The sequence below is a fragment of the Hoplias malabaricus genome, chromosome 15, assembly GCF_029633855.1.
Source record: "Hoplias malabaricus isolate fHopMal1 chromosome 15, fHopMal1.hap1, whole genome shotgun sequence".
Taxonomy (NCBI): Eukaryota; Metazoa; Chordata; class Actinopteri; order Characiformes; family Erythrinidae; genus Hoplias; species Hoplias malabaricus.
In genome coordinates, this window is record NC_089814.1 from 24,199,091 (window position 1) to 24,220,383 (window position 21,293).

Below are 21,293 nucleotides of genomic sequence, written 5' to 3' on the forward strand. Positions count from 1 at the left end.
AAGGAATCAAGGGTTTCTCTCCAGTAAGCATAACAACTCTCTCGAAGGCCAGTCATCAGACATTGTATTTGTAGGTCAGTCCCTCCATTCTTTATCTTTCAGACTGTATATAAAATTTTAGAAAACAAGCTTTGAGCTCATCAAACACTGGATGCCAATAGTCACTCAAATAGCTCAAAAATAAACACCACCTAAAGTTCCCTCAAACTGTGTCCAGGTCTTAATAAAGGTCTCAAGAAGAGTGGATTTGTTTCAGGAGACAGTGACTCACTGTCTCACAGAAACTGAATGAGCATTCTCTATGTAGCTGAATGCTACACTCAGCCTTTTCAGATAATGCTTTTAGTGTGTTCACTTCTGACTGCTGTAAGTGACTTCTTAAGCCCCAGTCACACTGTTGGTTTTTTTTGTATTTCGCGTTGCCTGGGGATACTATATTGTAATCTGCACAAAATAGTTGTATAATATCTCCAGATTTGCAATGGCAACAGTCAGTGCTGCCACCATTTTGTCTCAGAACAGAGACAGTACAGTGTGTCAGAGGTCACAGCCCAAGCAGCGATATTGTTCAGAGACACATATTTGTTCACCAAAGTTGAACTCGGCATGAAACTTCGGAGGGGAAATTTATTTATTTATTTATTTATTTAGTCATGTACACAAAATTTGCTTGTCATGGTGAATCTTGGTGAAAATTCATTGATTTTGCAAACAAAAATTCCCAGATGAAAATCCAGCCATGAAAATGGCTCCCTAATTATGTTTTACATCAGCCATTTTCCTCTCAGTGTCCAAACCTTAAAGTCGAATATGAGCGTGTTTTTAAGGGCACGACAATCTCCAAAAATGCACTAGTAATTTATAGCAAACATCGCAGTTCACTACACTAGCTGAATGTGGACCAAAATACATTGGTGTCTTTGTTACAAAAAGGACAGTAGAAGTATTCAAATTCATCTGTGTTTCTAGCACTACTTGGTGAACTAAATAGTCCCTCACTATATAGCACAACACTAATGAGGGAGGCATTTGATTCACAGTGTTAGGCAACATCCAACACACCACGGATTAGCTGTGCTGATCTAGCATTATTTTTACTGACAATGTTCATCATAGAACTGATCTGAGGTCAGTCTCTAATATGTCACTGCTTTTGAAGATTTGAGTTAACTTTCTCATGTCACACTGTGTCCTAAAACAAATCCACTTGTCTGTGAAGCCTCAGTTATGACCTGGACGTGAAGTTTAGGTGATATATTTTAACAGAAAGGATTTGTGCTTTTTGGACATCTACTGAAGTCCATTCATTGTTAGCAGCTTTTACTCAAAACTAACAAATTAAGCTTCAAACTCCAAATATGTCTCTGCCTTTAAGCTGCATCTAGGTTTGGTGAGAAATCATGTACATTGATTTTTCTCCAAACTATTTTTTTAATGTATGTAGGTACTTAAACACACAACTATATTTTGTTGATTATTTGAACATATTCAGAAAAAAAATATGTTTTTATATTTTAGAATGTCTTTTTTAGATCAATGATTTAAAGATGGAAAACTGAACAGTAGTATTGACAGTTCTGGTTACAGCTGTACATGGTCTTCATATCCCTTTGCATCAAAGTTCATTTGACCTTTTTAATCTGCCTTCTGTGGTAATAACTGTACTCTATGCAGTGGGAGGATGGAGTAAGGACAGCCCCCTGTGTGCTGTGGAGCAGTTCTGTAGTCAGTATAATGAGTGGAAGATGACCACGCCCATGATCCGTCACCGTGGAGATGCTGGAGTCTGTGCAATGGGCGGGTACATTTACACAGTGGGTGGGGCTGATGAGCTCACCTGTGTGAGCAGTGTGGAGAGGTGAGGGCTTGGCAACAGACACACCAAACACACACACACACACACAATGTTTATCATTGTATGGATTTTGGATGTATGGATCTTTTTAAAATCTCAGTGAACAGTGAAACAAACAAAAATATTCAAATGAAGCTTGTTCTGTCTGCTCACATTGGACACTCTGAAACAGGAATACTTCTGCTTCTGCTGGTCACATCGTCAAAGTCCTGACCATTCCAGCTGCAACAGTGGTCACATGTCTGAGAAATGAAAGATTAATACCTATACAAACTATTTTCTACAGTCATTGTGAAAGGCCGTTGCTGTGGCAATAGTGAAGGGCATGTATTAGCATGAGCTATTAGCATGAGGTGTTGCCATGACGAAGGTGCAAAGAGTGAGGGTGTGATTAATCAAATGGAGAATGGCATATGCGCGCACACACACGCACACAGATCAGCCATAACATTATGACCATCCCCTTGTTTCTGTACTCACTGTCTGTTCTTTCAGTTTAACTGACCATACAAAAGGGCTTTGTAGTTCTACAATTATAGACAGCAGTCCATTTGTTGCTATGCATACTTAGCTATCCGCATTTCACCCTGTTCTTCAATGCACAGGAACCCCGCATAGTGGTGGTGGTGGTGTGTTAGTGGATGGTTTCTCAACCTGTGGGCTCATTTTTAGGACATGTAAAAAAATTCTTTGCGACACCCATTGGCACTAATGAGAATTGCAGCCTGTTAATGTAGTGGCTTGACGCTTATGGGTAGAAGCAGTATGGCAGTAGCACATCACAGCAGTCTAAGGGATTGGCACTTGCGATCGCTCAGGCCCTAATTCTCAGTTTTCTGTGTCAGCACTTGAGGAAAAAGACAAAAAAAACATTTTACATATAAAGTTCAATGTTGTTTCCCTGTGCGCCTTTATGTTTTCCCTGTGTTAGTGTGTGTTGTGGTGGTACGCATGGATCAGACACAGCAGAGCGTCCACCCACTGTCCACTAACAGAAAATAAGAGTACCTTTTGTGTAGCAGCTCCTAAACATGAGTTAATGTGTATGTAAGTGAGTAAATGTATGAGTGGGTGAGTGAAATTACAATTGATTTATTAGATGTATGTGAGTGAATCGTGTAAGTAAACGAGTGAGAGAATATTTAAATATGAGTGAATCGTGTAAGTGAGCGAGCTACTTCACATTTAAATCCCCCTTCTCATTTAAATGAAAATGTGATTCCTACGCACTTAGGGACTTAACAGTGTTTTTGTGTGTGTCTGTTTGTGTGTGTGTGTTTGTATTGTACGTCAGATATGACCCTGAGAGTAATTCATGGTGTGCTGAGGTGCCATCTCTCTCCTCGCCTCGTTCCAGAATCTGTGTGATAGAAATGGAAGGATGTCTCATCACTCTGGGGGGCTACAACGGGACCACTTGCATTAACACTGTGGAAAGGTAAGTTAGACTTAGGTTTCTCTTCAGTGGAGGTGAATGGAACCAGGCATCTCATTGTCTTTAACACACATTCAGCTTTTTGTTCCCTCTCGACCATCACTAGTGACCTCCACTTGTTTAAAGAGCTTTATGATAATTGTGTGATGGAGTTATTACGTGGAATTAAACTCTTCAGACTTGTGGTTCCATTCAGGATCGCTGCAAACTTTTACATCTGAATGAACTGGATATATACCCTCACATAGGACCACAGATCCTTCTACATTATCTCTCTCTCTCTGTCTGTCTGTCTGTGTGCATGTGTGTGTGTGTCTGTGTCTGTCTTTAAGGTATGACCCTGTGAGGAACTCTTGGTGTAAGTTAGCTCCAATGTTGAAGAGGCGTGCAGGGGCGACAGCTGCAGTGCTGGAGGGACACGTTTACGTTATGGGGGGAGCTGATGGAGACACACCCCTCGATACAGGCACACACACACACACACACACACACACACACATGAGCATTGAACGTTCGGATGTTATACTGACTTATATTTCACATTGCAACAGTGACAAAGCCTTTACTGTCTGCCTCTCACTTTCCATCTCTCTTTTTATATATACCCCCCCCACCACTCCAACCCCCTTCTCTCTTAGTGGAAAGGTTCAGTCCTGTGGATGGTGTGTGGTCTCTGTGCCCCTCGATGAGGAGTGTGAGGGAGGCTGCCGGATGCTGTGTGTATATGGATTGTGTTTATGTTGCGGGTGGAAGAGATGAGCTTGGCTTGGCTCTGAGCTCTGTGGAGAAATATGATCCACACACCGGTCACTGGAGCCCTGTCAGAGGCATGAGGAACAAAAGACACCAGGTGTGTGTGTGTGTGTGTGTGTGTGAGTGAAATGTGTGTTTCACTGCACGGATTGGGTTAAATGCAGAGAACAAATTCTTCTGTGTGCAAGCACAGTGGCCAATAGAGTGATTCTAATTCTAATTCCTGGTCAATGAAGCATCACAGTGTATTTGAAGCTATGACTTTAAGGTAAAATACGACCCAGTGTGTTTTTATAAAGTACACTTGGTTATATTTGTTATGATAAAAATTAAAAATGTCCTGTCTAGATTAAGTGTCTCCGTCCTCAAATTGTTATTGAGTGTCAGGGCGGTCCTGCTATTTGTATTGTTTGTTCCTGAGTAGGCCTTAAATAATTTGGGCTTGTCACACAGTTCTGGCCACACAACAGTAATTGGAGCCCAGGCAGTGATTCTTCTACAAATTTATGGCCTAACAACAGCTCGCTAAAACAGGACTGTACTTACAGTCATCAGATAAATCCACTCACGGAAATGTTACGCAGCACAACCCACTTCCACACGTTTCTTGTAATTATATATTTTCACCAGAGAGGTCCCCAAAGGTACATAGAGCTGCTATAATCTAGCTTTTAAAACACTTGCTTCATTTTTTCATGTGTGTGTGGGCATCCTATATAGGTGTCTCTTATTGTGTTTAATGGACTGCTGCTGGCTATTGGAGGGTCTGATGGAGTGAGTGACCTGAAAACCATGGAGGCCTATGACCATGAAACAAATTCCTGGAGGTTTGTACACAATCTGGCGTAACCCATGCCACTTTCATTCATGAGATAAAATAGAAAGAGCACAATGTGGTACTGTCTCTTTAAACACAAACATTAGATTGTTGGTAAAAAATGTCAGTTGATGTTATTTTCTTTCATATGGTAGCTCTGACATTATCAAGTTTCGGACATTATCTGACACACACACACACCTATGGACACTTTTGTGTCACCAATCCACCTACAAATGTGTGTTTTTGGACCGTGGGAGGAAACCGGAGCACCCAGAGGAAACCCACGCAGACACAGGGAGAACAAACCAAACTCCTCACAGACAGTCACCTGGAGCGGGACTAGAACCCACAATCTCTAGGTCCCTGGAGCAGTGTGACAGCAGCACTAGCTGTTGCACCAACGTGCCACAATTTTACTACTCAAATTATTATTATTGTTCTTTATTTGTTAGCAAATTCATATTTTTCTACTTTTGCATTTTCTTGTTATAAAAATAGCTATAAAAATCTAAAATATCTGTCTTTCTTCTTCAATCTTTCTCTCTGTCTCTCTCTCTCTCTGCAGACATTTTGGCAGTATGAAGTCCAAACACCCTGGTGGTCACGTTGCAGTACTCAAGGCTCTGTGAAACGTGTGTTAGTGCCTGTGTTGGTCACACACACTGGGAACTGGAAAGCTGGGGGTGTTTTTAGATCTGATGCCTGGATCAGGAGTCTGAGTTTCTCAAGGACAGAAATAAACAGGGCTTTGTGTCTACTTACTAAAGGCACACACTAAATACTGCAACATTTTTGTGAGGGTTTTGATGGCATTCAGTCATGACAGCTTTACTGAGGTCAAGTGTTTATGATGGATAATTAGTTCTGGATCTCAGACATGGCATCAAGTCATCCCAGAAACATTCAGAACACAATGAGCATCGTAAATTTGCTTCATGGGCAGTTATTCCAGAGTAACCCATTGCTTACACAACTACATGTCTGTGTCATTGATGGGCAAACTTTCAAAATGTCGGGACATACAGCGTATATACAGTAATGTTCATGCTTCAGGTGATACACAACTTCTGGGGCACATAGACATCCAAGTATTGTTTACCCCAGGGGAAATTATTGACAATTTCATAAAAAAAGAATAAGAGCGCTTGAATCCTTTAAGAGTTGTATATGTGAGTTCAGAAATGAAAGGGAAAATTACATATCTGAATACCACAGGAAGTTATTGCTGAGGGGGCCTTTCTTTTAGGCTATGTCCAGGGCATGGCTGCCATCTTGAAAGCTGGCATATTGGATCAAGGGCATGTTTTTGTAATGGGAATGTTTCTGAGACAATTCTGGTCTTTTCTGAAATGTTACATGACCACCTTCCCTTTGGAAAACCAGTACTCGATCCAATATGGCGGCTTTCAAGATGGTGGACATGTTCTGGACATAACCTACAGGATAGGCCATCCATTAATTGCTGGGGTATTCAAATGGTTTTCCCCTTTTGTTTCTAAAATAAGTAAATAAATAAATACATAAATAAATAAAAATGATGTCTGGTCTATAGCTTTTCTCTTTGTGTTTATGATGTGTAGCCAATTACCCCCCATTGTGAAGATGTTACAGGGTCGCTAGACAGCGGTGTTTACAGATGATACACACAGTATCAAGTTGCCAGCAAAGTTTAAGTTCCCAGAAGTCAATTTTCTTAACTCTCTGTAAATGGGAGACCTCTAGTTTGATTCTGGCTGATGGCTCAGCCAATTAAGACCAGGAGACTTAAAGACAGCACAGCCATGTCCTGTCTCTGGGGCCCTCCCCTCTTCAAATGCACATTAATCCTTTATATGTTTTTTTTTAAATAACAACCTATGTGTGGGCAAGGCATATGTGAAATTCATTCATGTAACCACTAATACAGTTCAATGTGTCAAGAGCCTACCCGGAAACATTGGGCATAAGGTAGGAATATACCCTGGAGCGAGCGGCAGTCCTTCACAGGGCAACATACACTCACACCTATGGACACTTTTGAGTCACCAATCCACCTACCAACGTGTGTTTTTGGACTGTGGGAGGAAACCACAGCACCCAGAGGAAACCCATGTGGGCACAGGGAGAACACACCAATCTCTTCACAGACAGTCACCCAGAGCGGGACTTGAACCCACAACCTCCAGGTCCCTGGGTCTGTGTGACTGCAACACTACCTGCTGCGCCACCATGCCACCCTCTATTTGAAATTGATTATTCCAACTCAATTATTAATTCATCTGTTATTAGTAATTATTAATGATTTAATCCAAAGTTTCTCCAATGGTCCTCCTTTTTCCAACTCTGTCACAGTGCTAGCAGTGCTCAGACGTGCCTCACTCATTTGCCTTGCTACATCCCCCTGCCATAGCTTCCCCTAACTTTGCGAATCACTGATTAAATCGAGCACAACAGATAAAAGATCTAAGACACAGACACCAGAATAAAAGCTTAAGCCACAGAATGGTGCTGTTGAATTTGATCTGATACATAAACCACTCATAATGGCAGGAAACTCTTTGTGTGGATGAGAGATGACATAAAATTATAGTGGCGCTGTGTTAATTGGGGGAATCCTTGCTAATAGTTGTATTCATTCATTCATTCATTCATTCATCCTTTTTCTGTAACCATTTTGTCCTATTCGGTGTCACGGTGGATCCACCCACATCCCCTGGACCCTGGAGCTGTGAGTGTGGGTGACACTACATGTTGCGCCACTGTGTCACCTAACACCTTTTGAAATTATATAAATTCAGTATTTATTTCTGTACATTACAGGGCCCTGCTGAAAAGTCGAAACCTATGAGTTACAAACTCACTCAAACTGGTTTAAGCTGGTCTCTGACACCGGACAATTAATTCTGAATCACACACATCACAAATATCGGCAAACGGTATAAAACTGAGCTGGTGGACACTTGGTATATAGGCACACTGAGCTTATAGGCTCATGTACAGCTGTTTCATGCTTTTACATGCGTTTCTATGGACATTTGTCTGTGTCAGCGATAGATGAACCGTAAGGAGACTGGATTCACACACGTTGAGGGTTGTCTACAAACATTTGAACACAGAGTATGTAATTTTCTTCAGTGAGCCCTTGTTTCCCCGTCTGTCCACCAGAGGGCGATGTATGTCACTGCTCTCCGGGCGTTCTGATTGGCTGAGCCGCTGCTGTAGTTGTTGGATGGGGGGGATGTAGCCGTGGAAAATGAGGGGGAGTAAAAGTTCATAAAGACTTCTGTTCCGTGCTGTTTGAGGCAGAGTTTATTCCCTACGGATTTAACACGCGGAGCGCTATTTTTGTTATTGTTGTTGTTGTTGTTTTTGTTGTTGTTGTTGTCCCTGATGGATTCCGGCGCGTGCTACACTAACCAGAGTTACGTGGATGATGACGAGGAGGGGAGCGCGAGGAACAGCACGCGGAGGTACTTCACCTTCTTCACACACCTCCATCAGAGCTGAGGTTTGGCTACTCTGGGTCTGGCTTGTGCATACTAACTGCTCAGAGAACGCATTATGTTTTTTAAACATGGCATTTCCCTGTTTAATTGTCGTTTAAAATACAGACCCAATATATAAAGGAATACATAAATAGGTACAGCTATGAATTTTGCCCAGTCCAGATGTCAGCTTTGCTATGTCTGCTTCATTGTGTTAAATTCAACCAGTAACACATTAAATGTGCAGGAGTCTAGTCTGTGAGCAGTTTTCACAGAGGCAAAACTTGCCATTGGAAGAAGTGTGCCCAATTTAATTGGTATTTTTTAATCTTTAAGCTGTGTGACTAAACACAGAGCACGAACTGTGTCCATGTGACTTTATTCCTTTGCACAATCCTCCATTTTCCACATCCTTAATTTTTACCAGAGATACACACAACAGCATACCTTTACATACATCCACCAGCCATTAAGTTTCTACCCTCACTGTCTTTCCCGCCAGCTCCACTGTCCATAGAGATTCACCTTATAATTCTACAGTTACAGGCTGAAGTCCAGCTGTTGCTCTGCATACTTTGTAAGCGCCCTTCCACCCTGTTCTTCAATAGTCACACGACTAACTCAGGACCTCCACAAAGCAGGTATGATTCGGATGGTGGGTCATTCCCAGTGCTGCAGTGACACTGATGTGGTGGTGATGTGATAGTCTGTGTTGTTCTGGTAGAAATGGATCAGACACAGCAGGGCTACTTGAGTTTTTAAACACTGTGTCCACTCACTTCCACTCTGTTAGACACACCTAAGTCATGTCGACCTTTTAGATTTGAAGTGAGAGACAGTAGCTTATCAGTGGACACAGGGTGCAGTTTGGCTGGATATTTTTTGTTGGTGGACTATTCTCAATCAGACCTGCTCTGTGGTGGTCCTGTGGGGGGTCTTACCATTTCAGAACGAGGTGAAAGGGGCTTGCAAAGTATGCAGAGCAATAGGTGGACTGCAGTCAGTAATTGTAGACCATTTTAATGTAATGGACTCTGGGTGTATTTTTATATTTTTAAAACGAGCACATTTTTACTAGAGCTTAGTTATATTATGTTCTTTAGTCCTGTTCTTTAATGTGTGTCTGTATGTTTGCATATGTGTGTGTGTGTGTGTGTGTGTGTGTGTGTGTGTGTGTGTGTGTGTTGGAAAACGGGTTGAATGATTCATTCCTGACCTTGGTGGTCTGTGTAGAGACCCACTGCAGCCTCTGTGTGGGCAAATCTTCATCAACATCAATAAGAGAAAATGTGTGTGTGGTGTTTGTGCTCACATCATTACACGTTTCCCCATTGCATCTCCAGAAACTCAGCAAAACGTGAATAAACTAGGATTAAATCAAAGTGTAATCCAGTTACAGTGAACCTTAAACCCAGGCTCTGACCTGTGTTTCTTCTCTCTCAGTATGACCTCTCCTGTGGGTAATGGCATCGTGCTGAACATCCAGGGGCTTGGGACGACCACCGGAGAATCAGATGTCCCGCCCCTCCAGTGCCGCGCCCGTTTCCGAGAGCTGTTGCTAGGGGAGCAGCCATGTCAGAGTGAAGACAGGTACCTGTTCTGAGCTGTACAGGTCCTACTGCACATGCTCAAAGCCTCGAGCCAAGAACAAGCACCAAGAGCCCAGACCTTTCTGCACCCCCCCCCCAACCCCCCATGTGTGCACTAGTGGTGTGACAGATCACAAAACTCAAGGTTCGGATCGGATCATGGATTTAATTCTTTTTTAAAATCAACAAAAAAAGATATAAGGGAGACTAATGTAAAACGGTCGTTTTATTTTTCAGTTTGAAAATATTGCTGCAAGAGTCAAAGAAGAGCTCAAAATTATGATCACATGGGTGAACCTCACTCACAATCACATACATCACACACACACACACACACAAACACACACACACACACACACACACACACACACACACACAAACACACACACACATGCATGTAGTGATAATCTGAGCTAACAGAGTGCTTTCTTAAGCTAATTATACTAAAATTCCCCAACATTACACTGAACATGCCCCTAAACACATCATTAACAGTCCCAAACAAACCAGAACAGTGTAATGGGTGGAGCCAAGTGAATATAGAAACCAATTGGCCCTCAGGCACACGTCCATGGTCGATGCTACAGTAATTTGTGTAACTGCTTGGACTTTTATTTTGATGTGGTCTGTTTGTGACCCTTAAAGGCAATGTTCAAGCTTTTAATTAAAAGAAAACTTATTATAAAATTCTGAGGATATTTCCTCTTGTGTGCTTGAAACTGGCCCACAAAGCCCCAGTGTCTATAAATGTGAGTAAAAATACAAAGCGTCTCGGTCTGGCATGCTAGGTTTTCGTTCTCTCTGCTCATGGCAGAGCGAAGGCAATCGGAATTTTTAGACAACGGAGAGAACTCCAATTGTTTAAAAGCAGGAACCAAGATGAGGATATTGCTCTATTCCTGCTCCATAGGTGGGTAATATTGACTCTTTTTTTTTGCTGTTTCGGATCACTTAAAGTGGACTCTCTCCAAATTCGGGAGATGGCTAACAGCATTACTGAAAGCACAACCAAACTAAACAACTTGGGTTACAAATGACTTTTTTGTTGCAATTCAAATAGTGAATAAAATCATACAGACAAGTTAAATTCAGCCACGTACAAACAACAGTCACTTTTCCCCCTCAAACATACCATTCCACCTTAAAAGACATGGAGCTGCTGAACATTAAAAAACAAAACAGACAAGACCCACCATCGTAGACATCCCCTAATAAAGGGGTTTATTCAAGTGTGCTATTAGTATACTTCTTTAAAACAAAACAATAAGTGAGCATATTTTCATTCATTCATTATCTGTAACCGCTTATCCAGTTCAGGGTCGCGGTGGGTCCAGAGCCTACCTGGAATCATTGGGCGCAAGGCGGGAATACACCCTGGAGGGGGCGCCATTCCTTCACAGGGCAACACACACACTCAAACATTTACTCACACCTTCGAACACTTTTGAGTCACCAATCCACCTACCAGCATGTGTTTGTGCTCAGGGAGAACACACCAACTCCTCACAGACAGACATCCGGAGCGGGAATCGAACCCACAACCTCCAGGTCCCTGCTGTGCCACCGTGTCGCCACAGCATATTTTCAGTATACTTTTAATGTGCTTATCAAGTATACTTGTACTTAATCTGATTGCAATACACATAAAAACTTATTTGTATTTTTGATTTATGCATAAAGTATATTTGGCTTGTAGTTTAGGGTGTAATAGCTCAGAGTGAATAGAACAAAGGTGGAACTGTACATAGTGTTATTATCAAACACAGAAACAGATAAACATTAGGCTGATTTTATTGACAATATTCTTCCAAGGTTTGAGCATGATTTCACATCTAAAATAAAGTACTAAAAGACAATATTTAATAAAAAATTTCATTTTGTATGTTGAGGACACTGTTTCATCATATTTTTTAGTTGTTCACTAAGCGAGCCCCCATCTCATTCACCAAAAAGAGCCACGAGAACAGCAGTTTGTAAGAGATACAGAGCCATACACAAACACCAGGTTAGGTTTAGGTTTACAATGTTCTGCAAAGTTTTTAAGTTGCTTTTTCACCCAGGGTTGCCAGATATTCACTGTACTCAATTATATAATATAAATATTGGGAATGGTCTTTTAGTAAAATATATATATTTTCACAATGATACAAGTTTGGGTTTGAGAGTGTTGTAACAGGCTTAATATTATATTATTATCAATTACCATTATATGGGATAAAATATATAACAAGTAAAATGTATTTAATCTTACTTAAATTTACTTAAATTGAATTTCAAATGTGGAGTAACAGGTAGAGTCGCTGTCACACAGCTCCAGGGATCTGGGGTTGGGGGTTTGAACGAATGAACAGATGACTGTCTGTGAGGAGTTTGGTTTCCTCCCATGCTCCAAAAACACACGTCAGTAGGTTGATTGGCGACTCAAAAGTGTCCATAGGTGTGAGTGAATGTGTGAGTGTGTGTCACCCTGTGAAGGACTGGCCTTGCGCCCAGTGATTCCGGGTAGGCTCCGTACCCACCGCAACCCTGAACTGGATAAGTGGTTTCAGACAATGAATGAATTTTAGATATATTTTTCGCAAGGCTGTTGACACATTAGCAGCTTACTCCATATACCAGAGTGATGTCACTGTATTCTGGCTCTCATGGTGCACTCTTTGCAAACTGTAATGGTTTTATTCACACGCTTCGTTCATATGACACACAGCTGCTCTTCCTGTATATGTTTTCATTTAGGGAATTATTACCGTAAAGATTAACAGCATTCCCACAAGATGTTTAAACTTAGTCAATTAATCCCTAGTTCACTTGCGTCCCGGACCGTGGAGAGTGATCCTCATAGATCACGGATTATCCATGATCCGTTACACCACAACTACTCCCTCTGTTTGGAATATGCACATTAGTGATCAGAGTGTGTGAGACTTGACTCTTGTGTGTAGCTACTGCTCTCCATTGGTTTTGAGTCCCTGCTTGGGCTTTGAGGAATCATTAATGGTGCTGCTGTCTCTAATAGGATTACAGAGAATCACGCAGGGTGATTGTCAGAAAGGACATATCTCAGAAATATATGCAGATGATTTTCTTTAGGAGAGGCAACCACACACACACACACACACACACACACACAGAAAGAGAGAGACAGACTGCTGGTGTTGATTCCTCATGCCATAAATAGCATAATGGTGATGGACAGTTGACTAATTAGCAGCTGAGAGGAGGAAGAGTAGAACAGAGAGGAGAGGAGGAATAACAGATCTATCTATATATTCATCTATGTATCTATGTATCTATCTCTCTATCTATCTATCTATCTATCTATCTATCTATCTATCTATCTATCTATCTATCTATCTATCTATCTATCTATCTATCTATCTATCAATAACTTGCCTGGTGCCCTCACATTCCCACGACTCAAGCACCCATGCTGTTTAAGAAAACGTGATTCATGTGGGGTCTGCATGTGCATTCTGAGCCGTTTGTGGCTGCGCAGCGCCTTGTATAGGACCACCACAGAGCAGGTGTGCAGTGGTTAGTGCTGACTAAAAATGGTCAGAAGGATGGCAGTGAACCAGCAACAGGGTCCTGGGTGCAGAGGGGTCACAGATGTGCGAGAGGAGTGAAGGGGTCAGTAACCAGGGTAATAATGATTGGTCACCACAAACACTGGTAATGGAAATGTTGATGTTGTATTCAGTTGTGGCTCTTTAACGCGATTGGCTGCTTTAAACAGAGTTGGCGGTAATAAAGGGTGGTCAAACATACTGTGATTTTACACATACTGGACAGTGATTGACCGTGGCACTGCACCATGACCAACCCTCCATCAGCATTAATGTCTAGTTTTGTACAGTGTGAGCCCTGTTACTGTGGCAACTGACCAGAGTGAGACAGAGAGAGAGCAATGTAAGTTGAGAGTGGAGGAGAGGTAGAAAGGGATGTAGAGTGGGGAAGAAAGAGAAAGAACACCAGAGGGAGAGTAGAGAAGGAGAAAAAGGAGAGACCGAAAGCGATGGAGATGTTGAGAGATGTCGAGGTTGTACAATGAGAAAGACAAGATAAGATGGAAATAGAGAAAGAGAGAGTCAGAAGTAGAGGGAGAATTTTGAGTGGGTGATAAAGGGGAGAATGAGAGAAAGATCATGGTGAGAGAGGGATAAAGAGACCGTGAGAATTGAGAGAAAAATATAGTGGCAGAGAGGAGAAGAAGAAAAAACACCTTCACTGATCCCCTAAGGGAGAGAGAGAGACCAAATTTTGAGAATGAGAGATGAAGGAGAGAGATTTTGAGCGAGAGTGAGTAATAGAAGATAGAGAGAGAGATTTTGCGGCTCTCGTCTTTAAAAGCTCTTAGTATCCACACTAATATCTGTCTGCAACAGGTTGCTCAAAATGATTCACACAATTATATCATTCATTCCTCGTTCACTGGAACTCTGCAGCTGCATCTGCTTGCATAAGCCGCACGGGCCACGTGTGTATGTGTGTGTGTGTGTGTGTGTGTAAGGCTTTGGAGTGTGTAGGCGGGCTGATTTGAAACCCTCCACAGCAGCCACTGTGTAAGTGTGTATGTGTCTGTATGTATGTGTGTGTGTGTTTCGGAGAGTGTGTGTTCCCTGGGAGCTTCTGAACTCAGTAAGGTGTGTTCTCAGTATGGAACCGAAGAACACAGTTCCGTCCTGGGTCAATCCCGCCGTGGTCACCTGGAGACTCGACTCTTTCGGTAGTGACGCTGGACAGAGGTACGGACAACAGATGAGGGATTGCTCTCTCTCTCTCTCTCTCTCTCTCTCTCTCTCTCTCTCTCTCTCTCTCTCTCTCTCGCTCGCTGTTATTAACCCTTGCTGGGCTGGATTTATGGTTATGTTTTGTGCTGTATTCCACAGAGTGTTTATTGTAAATGTTCAGGCTTATGTCTGTGTATATCTCTCTCATTACAGTGTGTATGTATATGTGAACCTTATACACACCTCCAAACCTTCATCTGTCAGGATGAACGTATCAATAAAAATGATCAGAACACACTTGTCTGGTCACATTTACCTGCACTGACCAATGTGAGGTGCAGGGTCTTAGTTAGTGTTCACAGTGATGGTGATTGCTGTGGTGTGAAATGGTCGACTGTAGAGAAGCCAATTCAGATTTCTTTACAGTGGTAAACACTGGAGATGGTGTAGTTGTCGCCATGGAGACCAGAGGCAAAAGGACCATGTCATGCGGTACCTGCTTGTTTCTCCATTCGCTTTCCATTTTATGGCTCTGGATGGACATTTTTATCTGCATACATTGTTAGCCCCTACTAATTGAGTGGTGTATCATTATCATTCTCAGCGTTGTCGTGACACTGACGTTGTGTGTGTTGCGGTTGCGCTGGTATGAGTGGATCAGACACAGCAGTGCTGCTCAAGTTTTAAGCGCAGTGTCCACGCACTGTCTGCTCTGTTAGACACATCTACATCCATCTTGTAGATGTAAAGTCAGAGACATTAGTTCATCTGTTGCTGCACAGTTTGTGTTGGTCCTCCTCTAGTCCTTCATCAGTGGTCACGGGATGCTGTTTACAGGTTTTTTGATTGGTGGACATATTCTCAGTGCTGAAGTCCAGCAACAATGCTTCCAACATTAACTCCAAGGACTGACTGTTCACTTGCAGGCTTGCAGTATCCATGGGTTGCAGTTAGGTTTGGATCCCTGCCCCGATTATCCACATTGCATTTATAAACCAAACTCTGTGTTAGTCAGTAGAGGAGCTCAGGCCACGTCCCAAAATAACACTATACTCCCTATGTAGTGCACATCACAGATATTAAAACTAAAAAAATGCACCCAGGCAGTAACTAGAAGCTTATTTGGGAAGCATAAATTTTATAGCAATAAACCATTATCCTCCAAGAACAGTGGGACCAGATTATTTACCCTGTAAACAGGGGTAAAAATAATGAGACAGAAGTATACGTGGCTTGTGTCTGAAGTCTTTTCCACACTACAACAAAACATGAGTGAAATAAGATGATTAATGAAGCTTGTATATGATCTGTGTATGAATATCGCACACAGGTTCAGACAGAAGAACATGCATTAGAGCCTAACATGCTACCAGTTTTCCATTATGTCCTAATATGGATATGCTAATATGGCTAACAGATTTTAACTGTCTTTTTCTCCTCTTTATGCAATACTGTTGGACCTTTATGCCCCTGATGCAAAGAGGCAGTGTTTCTGAATGTTGTAAGACACTCTTCAGTGCAGGGAGAGAAGCTGAGTATGAAATAAATTGATCCATGATTCTCATTCTTTTAGATTAGTGCTGTGCTCTATAATGAGATTATGGTTGTTTCTCAATATGCCTTCTTATGTGGTCTTACGTTCTTGTGTTCTTGCTTGACGACATCTTCCACCACTGATATTCCAATACTCAAGAACACAAACGCCAAGAATGGTTCAAGTGCTCACATGATGTCTTCTCACTGCCCACAATAACGAGGATGCATCAGATCATGGCTTGCCAATGGGTACAACCCGAAAACTCCATCATACTATGATCCTATGGCATCACGAATTTGCTCTATCGAGTACACTTCTCAAGTACGTTCTTCTGAAGGACAAGCCCGTTCTTTGTGTTCTTGGTATTTAGAAACAGCCAATCACTCCCCCAAAAAAATCACCTGATTGCAATCCATGGATATTCTCCCAACAGGGGTCACTTTAACCAGATTATCAGTGTTACTTCACCTGGCAGTTGTTTAATTCTTGTGGCTGTTTGGTGTGAGTCACTGGAGTTAGAAATGGGTTGAATCAGCAGCCTATAAATTCCCAAACCGAGGTGGGGTGGGAGGGGGCAGTCATTTACTGGGGCAACACCTCCTGCCCCATTGGTTAAATGGATGGATCAGTCCACACACTGGGACCTGGACTTTTACAGATTAATGCCTTGTTGTAAGCCGTGTGTTCTCTCTGCAGGGTGCATGTGGAGTTCTATGTGAATGAGAACACCTTCAAGGAGAGACTCAAACTCTTCTTCATCAAGAACCAACGCTCCAGTAAGTCCTCACCACTGACCAGTGGTGACCATCCAGTTTCAGTTGATTTAGCTTGCAATAATGACCACTTAATCACTGCTACTAAAACAAAATTTTGGATGCTCTTTTTTTGATTATTTTTATTTTTAGACACTAATAGAAACTCAGACTTGCTCTGCAGTGTGAACAAAGACTAAATGTCTCCTTTCCTTTATGACTTCACACACACACACTTTAATTTTACGTCATGTCTGGTTCTCCTTCGTCCTTCAGGTTTGCGGATCCGAATATTTAACTTCTGTCTGAAGGTTCTAACCTGTGTTCTCTACATCATACGTGTCATGACCGACAACCCCACCCAGCTACGCAACACATGGTCAGAACCTCTGTGTTTGTGTGTTTTGTGTGTGTGTGTGCACGAGAGTGTGTGAATGCAAAAATCTGAGAATGCAAAAATTATCATCATTACCAATACAACTATAATAATTTCTCACCCTCTTTCTTTCTTTCTCTCTGTTTCCCCCTCTCTCTCTCGCTCTCTCTCTCTCTCTCTCTGTCTCTCTCTCTCTCTCTCTCTCTCTCTCTCTCTCTCCCCAGTGTCAAATGCAGCAGCCCTGGTCAGAATAATGAGATTAACTGGTGAGTGAACAGTGCTTTATCACTCAGTTCATTTAGAGCCTTTTACATTTTATTTAGCACTTTCTCTCTCTCTCTCTCTCTCTCTTTCTCTCTCTCTCTCTCTCTCTCTCTTTCTCTCTCTCTCTCTCTCTCTCACTTTCTCGCTCTCTCTATTTTTCTCTCTCTCTCTCTCTCTCTCTCTCTCTCTCTCTCTCTCTCTCTCACTTTCTTGCTCTCTCTCTGTCTCAGGGAGCTGATCTTTTGGGTTGATCGGAAAACTCCTGTTTGGGCCATTCAGGTGAGCTGGAGAAGGTGTGTGTGTGCTTGTGCGTGTGTGACGCTTTTCTCCAGTTTAGAGGTTTACCTGGTCTGTCTTTTTGGTTTTTTTTTGTTTTCTAGTTTTCTGTTATGTGCTCCTTAGCACATGGTTGTGTTCTCACATGCGCTCATTCAGACCCGGAGTCTTTTCTAGGACGATAGGATAAAGTCTGTGTAAAGTCCTGGACGAATGTTGTAGGTGCTTGAGTTCATACATACAGCTCTGCCAGGTAAATGCAGGAACATTTCTGTGATACCCTGCATGTGTGAAATGACCTCTAGCAATCAGCGTTCCTACCTGTGTCTACTTTGTGGCCCCTATCATTATGTTTTCCAGGTGTTCCTGGTCTGTGATATGGTGTATATATGCTCTCTTGGTAGGGTTGGGCGGTATAACGGTAATGCCATATACTGAGGTATTTTAAAATGTAGACAGTATCACAAAACTAGTGTGTGATGTGTCAAATTTCTGTTCTGTGTCTTTAAGTAATAGGCCAAAGAGTTAATTCATGTGCATTCAAGAGAGCCACAGGGAGGGGGCGCTCTGGGAGCAGACTGACTGTTGATGTCACACTGAAAATGGGTGGGGAAAAAACACAAGCCCTGTTGCCCATCACAGTTGTGAGTTTAGTGCTGACTTTGGGTTAAAAGAGAGAAAGGAAGCTGAAAACAGACAGAAACCCCTTCACTCGACTTTGTGCTTACAGGTATAAGACTTTATTCTTTTAATATGTGTGTTTTGAGCATTAATTCACTGGAAAATCATCTACTGTTGTGTGCTAAACTAAGTGCCTGTTAGCTAGCCAGCTGTGCTTCTACACAGTGAAGAGCCTGTCTTATTTAGCTTATTTTTGAACTTTTCTGTTCCTCCAGCACCAGTTGTTGAAATTTGCTCTCTCAGATACTCGTATTTATTGTCGGTTTGTGATAAGCTGAACACTCCAAAAACACTTTGCTCAACTTTTTGCTTACGGGTATAAGGCTAATTTTTCATACAACATTTATTCAACTATGATTATGTGTTCCCAAACTAAATGACTGGCAGAATGCTCCAGAATGTACACAATTAACTGCCACCTCTGACACTGTCACTGACACACAGGACACACACACACACACACACACAGCTCACACAAACACACACAATGCCTGCACACACACAGTCACACAAGACACATTTTTGCACAGAACACACACGTTTGTTTTTGTATTCTAATAAAAGTGATTACTCTCACATACATCCCTGATTGCTTGTGACAGTGTGTGTTAATGTGTTGTGTGTGTGTGTGTGTTAGGTGATAGTAGCATCCATCAGTTTTTTGGAGGCCATGCTGCTCATGTACCTCAGCTACAAGGTAGGTCTTTTGTGTTTATACACCAATCAACCACAACATTATGACCACCTCCATACTTCTACACTCACTGTCCATTTTCTCAGTTCTACTGACCCTACAGGTGGGTTAGTCATTTTACAATTACAAAATGATTGCTCAGCATACTTTGTTTATCCCCTTTCAGCATGTTCTTAAATGTTCAGGACTCCCATACTGAATCCACAGAGTATGATTTGGGTGTTGGATCATTCTTAGTGCTGCAGTGACACTAATGTGTGTTGCGCTGTTATGAGTGGATAAGACACAGCAGTGCGGCTGTAGTTTTAAAATACTGTCAACACATTGCCCACTCTAGAAGACACACATACCTTGTTGGGTCCACTTTTTAGAAGTAAACTCAGAGACAGTAACTCATCTTTTGTGATGGTGGTCCTCTAGTGCTTCATCGGTGGACACAGGATGCTGATTTTTCATTGGTGGACTATTCACAGTCCAGTAATTACTCTAGAAGCCCTGTTCTGTCTGATCCACGGGTACCAGAACAACACACAATAACTGAGAAAGATCCACCATGAAAAATCATACCTGCTTTGTGGTGGTCCTCTGGGGGTCCTGACCATTGAAGAACAGGGTGAAAGGGGGCTGAGAGAATGCACTGTGAGTGTAGAAACAAGAAGGTGGTCATAATGTTCTGGTTGTTCTGAGTGTGTGTGTGTTTCTGTGTGTGTTTCTGTGTGTGTGTGTGTGTGTGTGTGTGTGTGTTTGTGTGTGTGTTTCTGTTCTCAGGGTAATATCTGGGAGCAGATGTTCCAGGTGTCGTTTCTGTTGGAGATGTTAAACACAGTCCCCTTCATCATCACGGTAAAAACCCCTCACTGCCTTAATGATGCTGAAGAGAACTAGAGTAACAGGGTAAGATCAGAATTACTCAGGATTAGATCAGATCAGGGGGAACGATTAGAATCGGCCATGACGGGAATTGATCGAGATCTGAATCAGAGAAAAGTCTGCAAAGACAGACCGATGTACAGATTTTCACTTCAAACACGCAGAGATCTGGCAGTGCATTATTTTTATTTTGTTTCATTTCTCCTGCATGTTTCTGATGTAAATGATGTGAGTCATTGTTCTTATGCTGTGTTGAAATTCCTGTGACAGACCACCACCAAAATAGTACAGCAGAAATATAAAAATCCCTCGAGGTGTTAAATATCCTGACTATTCCTTCTTTAAATGTAGTATTATATTAGGTTCCTTGACTAGGATCAACACCTTGACATGGTGCAGGGGTCTTTGAGTTTCACCGGGGGCTTACCGGACAAAGCCTTGGCAATGGACACACTTTAAGAACGTGAGATGCCACCTCTTTTATGGGGAAAGGTCCTGAATTGTTCTGTGTTACATCTACACACAGAATGGGCTCTGGTACCAGGACTCTCAACATGAGTGTGGTTGTTGCAAACTGAGGTTTCTCTGGTCAGTTCCTGTTAGAGTTATTACAAGCAAGGCTGGCTGAGGAAGCCTCAGGGAGAGAGCAAAGATGTGGCTGGGAATAGGGAGTTTAAAAGGCAAAGTTGACAGTTGATGATGATGATGATGATGATGATGATGATGAAGTAAATGGAGATGGTATGGATGATGATGATAGCTGATGGTGGATGATGATGATCATGGAGATGATGTGGATGATGGTCTTGGTGATGTTGGAGGTCATGTTGATGATGGTGAAGACAATGATATGGATGATACTGATAATATGGTTGATGATGATGTGGATGACGATGATGAATGTCATGGTGATGATGATGATGATGATTGTCATGGTGATGAGGATGATTGTCATGGTGATAATGATTGTCATGATAATGAAGTAGATGATGATTGTCGTGGTGATGATGATGTAGATGATGATGATGATTATTATTATGGTGAAGATGATGATTGTCATGGTGATGATGATGATGTAGATGATGATAATTATTATTATGGTGATGATGATGATTGTCATGGTGATGATGATGATGTAGATGATGATGATGATTATTATTATGGTGATGATGATGATTGTCATGGTGATGATGATGA

At 42.0% G+C, this 21,293-nt stretch overlaps 1 protein-coding gene and 1 long non-coding RNA gene across 2 annotated transcripts in view; both read left to right on the top strand.

Annotated features, from left to right (window-relative positions):
- Positions 1–3,934: 3,934 nt before the first annotated feature.
- LOC136667970 (uncharacterized) lies at positions 3,935–6,261 on the top strand. Its single transcript, XR_010795457.1, has 3 exons — positions 3,935–4,140; positions 4,764–4,870; positions 5,429–6,261. It is a non-coding gene; the product is annotated as an uncharacterized lncRNA (long non-coding RNA).
- A 1,971-nt stretch (positions 6,262–8,232) lies between these two features.
- Positions 8,233–21,293, top strand: part of kcnt1a (potassium sodium-activated channel subfamily T member 1a) — a 48,962-nt gene continuing 35,901 nt past the window's right edge. Inside the window, exons 1-8 of the mRNA XM_066645301.1 lie at positions 8,233–8,312; positions 9,771–9,901; positions 16,861–16,959; positions 17,212–17,314; positions 17,536–17,577; positions 17,806–17,854; positions 19,170–19,229; positions 19,995–20,069. Of these exons, the coding sequence (XP_066501398.1) occupies positions 8,233–8,312; positions 9,771–9,901; positions 16,861–16,959; positions 17,212–17,314; positions 17,536–17,577; positions 17,806–17,854; positions 19,170–19,229; positions 19,995–20,069 (639 nt within the window). The remainder of the gene's footprint in view (positions 8,313–9,770; positions 9,902–16,860; positions 16,960–17,211; positions 17,315–17,535; positions 17,578–17,805; positions 17,855–19,169; positions 19,230–19,994; positions 20,070–21,293) is intronic.